The 8,724-nt window shown below is 40.4% G+C and overlaps 1 protein-coding gene across 1 annotated transcript; it reads left to right on the top strand.

The window, feature by feature from the left end:
• The first annotated feature begins 2,438 nt into the window (after positions 1–2,438).
• LOC5510310 (pyrroline-5-carboxylate reductase 3) lies at positions 2,439–6,802 on the top strand. The gene is made up of 5 exons (XM_032379497.2): positions 2,439–2,630; positions 2,855–3,034; positions 3,745–3,883; positions 5,345–5,553; positions 6,637–6,802. The coding sequence occupies exons 1-5, from the start codon at positions 2,475–2,477 to the stop codon at positions 6,778–6,780; spliced, it is 828 nt and encodes a 275-aa protein (XP_032235388.1). The 5' UTR covers positions 2,439–2,474; the 3' UTR covers positions 6,781–6,802.
• Positions 6,803–8,724: the final 1,922 nt, after the last annotated feature.

The raw sequence follows: 8,724 nt of genomic DNA, 5'->3' as shown, positions 1-8,724 counted from the left end.
AATGAGACACTTGGGACTATTGCAAAAAGTTGCCCAAATATTGAAAAACTATATCTAAACAATTGTCCTGCAATAGACTCTAGGGGTATAGTGGAGATTTCAAGATATTGTCTTGGTTTGAGGTGTTTGGATATCTCATACTGTTCCGCAAATGATGATTGTGTTTACTCTCTCGCCCAAAATTGTAAGGAACTTGAGGAACTTATAGTTGTTGATTGTTTTGGTTTATCTAGAAGTGGCATAGCACATCTAAGATGTGAATTGCCAAAATGTAAGTTGCATGACAAGTTCTTTTGGCCTGAGGGGGATCTCTAGTAGTTTGTAGGATTTTGCATAAAAATAAATCATTTGCAAATTGGCTGTGTCATTCTCATTCAATGGGTAGCTTAGGTGGTAGCCTATAGGCATCTATTTGTACGCACTTTGACCTGTGATATAGCTAGGAAGACTACAGGCAAGCTGTAGAAAATATAGATTGTCTGCATAGGCGTGGTGTAGACAAGGTATAAATCAACACAAGGTTGAAAGGGTATGTTAAACACCTGTGAAACAGAGTAGTTGCACTGACACTTCGAGCATTAGCCCTTACCGGAGCTAATGCTGGAAGGGGGGGGGGGGGGGGGTGAATAGGTTCCCGGATTCGGCCCCGAAATGCTCACGGATTACGGATTTTGATGATTATTTCAGCGGATTGGCGGATTTTGGAAATACGGCGGATTACGGATCTGTCGACAATTTGGGCGCGGATTACGGATTTTGACTGCATTGACGGTCCAATTTCGGATTTTAAATGAATTTCGATTGATGCTTTGTTTACCTGTCAAACCATGCGGATCTAAAAATATCTGCGGATCCACGGATTTGCCCAGAAAATGTAGCGGATCGGCGGATTTAAGTACCCCTATTCACCCCCCCCCCCCCTGAAACGTCAGTGCAACTACAGTACTCTGTTCCACAGAGGCATTTAACATACCTTTTCAACCTTGTGTTGATTTATACCTCACTATGACCTAAATGCAAGCACACTTTTGCAAGTGCAGGAGAATTCCACTGCTTTGTTTGATTGTGCTTGCCCTTGAGTTCAGCTTACTGTATTTGTATTCTGTTTTTTTCTTATGCTCTTCTTAACGAAGACCAAACCTAAAATTATCATAATTTAGAAAAATTTGTTTAGCTGCAAATTCCCATGATGCTATAAAGTATCATTCTCTGCTATCTATATAAAAAAGTTATTAAGAAAACTGCAATTAATGTAGCTTTGTTGATTAAGAAAATAGTAGCAGTACAAGCATTAGTCTAGCGGATGCACCCCCTCAACCGCCAATCATATAAAGCTTTCAAGACTCCTGAGTCTTTCCAACATTCTGTATATATATATATATATATATATATATATATATAATGCGTGAGTGCAGGCGTTCATATAACAGTGCTCAATACATAGGTGTAGAGCGGGATATATCTTGGTTTGTAGGAAAAAAACACACGAACTACCGTTTCATCTCTACAAGCCTGTTTCGTGGTTGCCAGGGGGAGATAAATCTCCTGATGAGTGGGCAACCAAGAAACAGGCTTGTAGAGATGAAACGGTAGTTCGCGTGTTTTTTTCCTACAAACCAAGATATATATATATATATATTTAATTAAGTGATGAGGCTAGCGAGAAATAGAAAAAGAGTGCTATAAGAGACCCTACATACCTCCAGATGAGAGGATATGTGAATTATGCGAGGCAGGGATTGGGGATGAACAGCATTTTCTAACAATATGTCCGACTTTCCAGGGAAAAAGAAAGGAACTTATAGAGCATATTGAGGCAAAAGGTAGAATTCAACAAAATGACAATAATATAGGTTTTTCACTATCTTATATATTACCTGGGTAAAAAAACAGCAACATAAAAAGTTATTGCTAGGTATATTCATGAATGCTTCTGCATAAGAAATAACTTAGTTTAATACTTATTATCAATTTATTGGGACTTCTGTCCATGTACTATTTTGTATAAGACTCCAATAAACGATGTCTGACTGTCTGTCATTTATTATCATGGGGGAGGGGGGAGGGAGGCGTGAGGATATTAGGGGGGGCCTCAAGTCCAGACATGGGACTCTCTTTGCACTCAACATTCTGGCCAGACATTCTGGTCGACATTCTGGCCAGGAAGTCGAGCGCAAAGAAAGTCCCAGGTCTGGTCCACAATCCAGGATACGTATTAAACCAAATTTTTATTTATGCAATTCCAACCTGTATTTACCCTATATTTTTTCATTGTCTTTCATGGTGCAATATATTGTTAGGCGCATATGTTCCTTTTTACAGCCAATTCCTTCCCCTCCACTTTCTTAGCAGGTTATTGTGGCTAAATTCTTACTCGCGTTGACGCGTTCCCTTGCATCAGTCCTTGTAGTTTTTTTCTCCCTAGATTATTTCTTTTTCGGCCGCGGGTTTCCTGTGGTGGAAGTATTTCAAAGATGGCGGACGAACATAAGTCTTCATTACACGTGGGATTTATAGGGGGAGGAAATATGGCAATCGCTTTGGCGAAAGGGTTCATCTCATCAAAAATGGTGAAGTCTGAAAACATCATTGCAAGCGCGCTCACAGAAAGGACATTGACCCATTGGAAGGTGCGTAATTTAGAGAGGGATAAAAGAAAAAAAGAGTCTCAACTTTCCCACTGATCCTACGCCGCTTGCCTATGTTTATTCACTGGTACAGTATTCTACAAAGTGAGACGAAAGAGCCTTAATATTTTATATAGAATATTTTGGAGCACTGTTGTGTATTGCATAGCTTTCAACCTCGCTCTAGGAAGTATCATGAGTATATAGTGTGTTTTTCTTCATTGCAGGAAATAGGATGCAAAACGACATTAAAAAATTCAGACGTTGTTGCTCACTCTGCTGTCCTTTTTATCGCTGTTAAACCACACCTTGTACCAACAGTAATGAAAGAAATTGATAAATTGATTACAGAACGCCATCTTGTAGTTTCTGTTGCAGCTGGAATCCCACTTAGTTCATTTTCTAAGGTAGGGTCGATCGTCTGTTATCCAGTAGTAGTACAATAGCTTCTAATTACTCCAACAGTACCCTGGGGGGGGGGTGCAAACACAAACACAACGGCCGAAGGTCCACTTTCGGTTCTCAATAGACGTGCTATTTGTAGACAAAACTATAAAGCATAGGATAGATCACTCTAATATGTAGCCAAATCTGACACAAAATGTCCGGTGGAGATACTGCAAAGGCATAAAAAAAAAAACGTTTTTTTTTTTCCAGGAGTGGCCAATTTTTTACCAGAGAACTCCCTCCCTCCCCCTCCCCACTCCCCGTAAAAACTAGGTCCACTTTTTTGGATTTTGTAACCCCCAATAAAAATCCTGGGTACAGGCCTGTCCAGCTTCTTATTACTACATGGGCATGTGTCACCAAGTCAGGATATAGCATTGGGAATAGTGTGAAATTAATCAAACTGACTCCATGCTTCTCCCTATAAATGAGGGAAGAACTTTGATTTGGTACAAATTTGGCTGTAGGGTAACCCATCTTATTATACTGGCATTCTTAAAATCTGAAACCCTAGTCTCTTTTGGGGATGGCATGTGGTCAGACAAACTATCTACATGCTACTTTCCCAAACAAGCCAGAAATTTTGAATTCTTGGCATATATGCTCTACAAATTCAGCTGTAGAGGCTGATCCATTTTCATGTGTCTGATAAATGGTATTTTCGGTGCAGCATTACGGTCTTGAGAGGGTGATAAGACTGATGCCAAATCTACCTTGCTCGGTGAAGCAAGGTGCTGCAGCGTTCTCATGTGGTGAAAAGGCTACAAGGGAGGATGCTGATCTTGTACATCAACTTATATCTACAACAGGTACAAAAAAATTATAAAAATGCCAATGTAGTTTTTGTATAGTGCTATATAAAAAACTCTCATGCTCTTTATATTCAACTGTTTTTACTTGTCTGTTTACAATTACAAGTGTTAGTGTGTGATCATTGTCACTGAAAATGGAACTGGAGGCCAGTGTCCTTCAGCAGTGGGATTTACAATCTGTAGACATAGCCTGGTTAGATCGAGGGAGCACAGCAGAACGAATTCCTATTTAACGTGTGCTTGATATTATTATGAAAATAAACGCTGATGCACTTTGTGCATAACATATCCGATATCTTCGGGCGGTCTGTAACTGATGAAACGAATAAAGACCCTGTTGACAACATAATCCACTCCATAATGTGAGAGCCCCACACCCCCAACAGCGCAACTGATAACTTCCCAAACTATACTAAAGAAACACACATGAGGTGTTGCAAAACAAAGTGGTTTATTCTCGTAAAAATAAATAAATATATATATATATATATATACTGTACTCGTACTGGATGATGCAATTATTTACTTTGGCTCCCCATGGTCTAAACAAACGCAGGGAGTATAAGTCGAAGAATCGAATTCATTTCAATAACACATAGCTTTATCAACAATTTGTAATCGCCATTAAAATGATGTAATTTAAGTAAAGTATATTTAAAGAATTCACAAGTTGTAAGTATATAAGGATGTAGTTTTTGGCCCATTGTATTTTTTAGCTTTTTAACTTATTTTATACTGAAGAAGGCCGAAAGGCCGAAACGTTTAGTAAATTTTTAATAATGTCTAAAAGTTGGGAATCGTAGCGTATATATATATATATCTATATATAAATTGTGCATTAAATAGGAACACATTCTGCCCAGCTCCCTTGGTTAGATAGTCTCTAATGTAGTAAGCCTGGATTGAGGAGTTAAGCATTTCTAAGGGAGTTTTAATTTAAAACCCTGAGGGGGGGGTTGGGGTAATGTGGACTCACGACACTCCCCTTCAGTGTTAAAAAAAAAAAAACATTTTTGTGCCCCAACCCCCCTTCCTACCTGAACAACCCATTTCTTAACAGCCTTTTATTGTGGATTCCCCCCACCCCACCTCGGAGAAGTTAATCTTTTTAGGGTATTTAATGAAATCTCGCTAAGGCAAGTACTAAGATAAGAAAAATTGATAAAAGGTCTATCCCCCTTTCCTATCCTAAAATCTCCCCCGGCTGCTCACTCACTCAAAGTGAATGCCATGCCATGTACATACATATTCGGTGTCACAATTGTTATTTTGAATCACCCAACACACCGCTTTGCCTTTGGGGCCTTTAGCTGAAATAAAGAAGGACTCTTAGTTGTCGTTCAAAATGCATGGTTTTGTGATGTGACCCTTGCTATGCCACAGATGCAAATTGTTCCTCATAAAACACTATTATACACACACAAACAGCTAGACAAATTCTAAGTCAGAAGTTTTCAGGTTTTGTTGCTGAAGTCAAAGAGCCACTGATCGACACTGTGTGCGGTGTTGCTGGTAGCGGGTCAGCCTTTGTCTATGTCGTCATAGAAGCCATGGCTGATGGTGCCGTCAAGGCGGGGCTACCAAGGGTACTGGCCAATCAGTTTGCAACGCAAGCTGTTCTTGGAGCTGCAACTTATGTTAAAGAGTCTGGGAAGCACCCTGCTCAGGTGAGAACATTATTATGCAAGTTTCAATAGTTCCTGAATGAGGAAGCCATCAAAAATGCCTGTAATATGCCATTCCAGCTATAAGCTTGCCCGCACATTACAATAGAAATGTACCTCAACTCCCAGAATGCAGAGCGCACCTTTATAAGCTTGCACCAAATAAAGCATGAGCTGCATGATGGTAGTTGAGTTAGGTTTCCATAGTGAGTGCGTGTCCATGCTTATAGCTGGAAAGGCATATTACCTAGCATTTTTCAGTGACATAGCTGTCAACCTCGTTTTAGGAAAAAGCTTGATAAAGTACAGTGAATGTATCAGAAGTACAAAGATATTTAATGCGGGAGAATACAGTAAATGTATGGATATTTTCAAGAAAATTAGCCTTGAGAAAAGGTTTAAAATCTTGAGACTCCCGCCTAATGCGTGAGAGTTGACAGCTATGCAGTGATACTTTTGTAACATCACATAAACAGATAAAACCGAAAAAAATCGGCATGTTACCGGTAACTGCTTAACGAAGGAATAGAAAACTCTAAAGGGTAACCTGTTACAGGGATAAACTGGATTATAGCCGCATTGTCACCAGCTTACTTCCGGTCGATAACAATCTCCGATAATTTTTAATGGAAATCATGAAAAATATTTTGAAATTGTAAAAGCAGTGTTTCTATTGGAAGTTTCTTTGAGGATATCACTGATAATTTAGTGCGGATGGCCTGTTAATAGCGCGGATTCTAATAGATCCTTTTGTCTCTTGTCTGTTGAGGCTTCCGTCGGCCCTCCGGAAGTAAACTGGTGACAATGCTGCTTTGAATATTGAGGGGGTTTTTTTCTAATTAGCTATGCTCTGGACATCCCTAACCGCATTTGCTCATATTTAAATGTATTAATTGCGCATTGCAAATTTCAGATATTATTGAATTTTTAATATCATCCATCCGCCTTGATATAGCTATTCTTAGTCAGTTGGGTTTGTGTTTGGGGTTTCCTGTGCTTTGACCCTAGGGGACTGGATTGAGCCTCCTCACCGTCCACAGGTAGACCAAAATTACAACAAACTCAAAATCACTTTTTACTTGTCAGCTAAAAGACGAGACGTGCTCACCTGGCGGCACAACTATCGATGGCATCTATCAGCTTGAGAGGGGAGGGGTGCGTGCAGCATTTATCGATGCTGTGACATCCGCCGCGAGTAAGGCCCAAGAGCTAGGCAAGAAATGGCAGTAGAAATAAACTAAAAAAAACTCTACAGGTGTAAATAGTCTTTTTTTAGGCATAAAAGCCGCATTGTCCGACGGAAACCTCAACCGTTAAAAGACAAAAGAATCTATTAGAATCCGAGATATTTAACATGCCATCCGCTCTAAATGATCAATCACATCCTCGAAGAAACTTGCAATATACACACTGCTTTCAATATTTTGAAATATTTTTCGCGTTTTCCGTTAAAAATCATCGGAGATTGTTACGTAATCGACCGGAAGTAAACTGGTGACAATGCGGCTTTAAGCAATGCCCAAGGACTAGACAGGAAATAACAGTACAAATCAACTCAAATAACTCGTACAGGTCTACTCTAGATAGCAAATTTTGATTTCTGTCATTAAAGCTCTCACAGGCGCAAGCAATGCTTGGCAAAAAATGGCAGTAGAAAACAACTCAAATAACTTGTACAGGTATAGAAAGAAAATTTAGATCCTGTAAAGCTCACACATGCGCAAGCAATGCCCAAGAGCTAGGCGAAAAATAGCCGTAGAAAACAACTCAAATATCTTGTACAGGTATAGAAAGAAAATTTAGATTTCTGTAAAGCTCACACAGGCGCAAGCAAGGCCCAAGAGCTAGGCAAGAAATATCAATAGAAATCAACTCAAATAACTCGTACAGGTCTACTCTAGATAGCAAATTTTGATTTCCGTCATCAAAGCTCACACAGGCGCAAGTAAGGTCCAAGGACTAGACAGGAAGTGGCAGAAACAGGCACGTAGCCAGGATTTTGAGCGGGGTGGTTCGTTTTTTCATTTCAGCACACCAAATTTTCGGTATACCCCTCTCCTCCCCTTATTACACAATCTATCTTGTATTTAAAATTTTATTAATAGGGTACTTTTTAACATATAGCGATAATAATAAAGATAATTATCTAAAATAATTTTATAATCATTTTAAAGACATATTGATGTGCATGGTATATCTCCAGCCAAACGTTATATATTTTTGTTAACTCTGAGCGGACCTTCAAGCCGGGTTGGGGGGGGGGGGTGTATAAAAAGTTGGTTCGTAGCTATAGAACCACTTTGCCATGACCTATGAATAACTGTCGTGGTTCAATATTCTTTCCACTATTTAACGTCGCGCGCGCAAAGTGAATCACGTCATCGTTTTCGAAAAGTTGCGCTTATCCAAACAGCACTAAAAGGGTATCGTTTTCAACTCGACGATACCCGTTTCCGTATCAAAAAGGTTGCCCTTTTAAAAGCATCGGATATGTGGAGACGGGGTCTACCCGTGCGGTATCTTGCGCGCTCAAATTTTGTTTGCTTTTCCCGCGCTCGCGCTAAAACTCGTCACAATCAGCATTTTGCTGCATACGCTTTGCCCTAAGAAGAACGCACCAAACGTTCTTGCGGTAAAAAAACATAGACTACATTATGTATCCCAGGAACACACATCAAGGGGAAGATCGAGATTATGCAAAACCCAAGAGGGAGCACAAAAAGAGCCATCGTCGACACCGCGTCATGTCACCATCGGCGCCAGACGAACTCCAGGGTGGAACATCCTTTCCGGCTCTAGTCCAAGAGCGCGTTAAGATGCGCAAAGCAAGACACTACAGCCCAGACGGCACGGTCTCGTGTTCGCCCGTAGACTCTGAAAATACGGACAACGAGGACTACAGAGGCTTTGGCGTGTACCGAGATTCTCCGACGAAACCGCAGAAGAAACCAAGCAGGAAAGCGACCAAGGCTAAGAAAAAGCGCAAGAGGCATCACAGAGATCAAGAGCTTGTTCCTTCTTTTGTCCCTTTTTACAACGAAAGACCGATTTCCCAAGCAGGCTCCAAGCACAGAGACATCGAGCACCGCGGAGTTCATGTCGGATGCAGCACAGATAACATGTTAGGCTTTGGAGCCTATAACGATCCCATCGCGCCGAGGAATTTCCACGAGA

This window comes from Nematostella vectensis, chromosome 14 (genome assembly GCF_932526225.1).
Source record: "Nematostella vectensis chromosome 14, jaNemVect1.1, whole genome shotgun sequence".
Taxonomy (NCBI): Eukaryota; Metazoa; Cnidaria; class Anthozoa; order Actiniaria; family Edwardsiidae; genus Nematostella; species Nematostella vectensis.
This window is presented reverse-complemented; position numbering and strand designations above follow the sequence as displayed.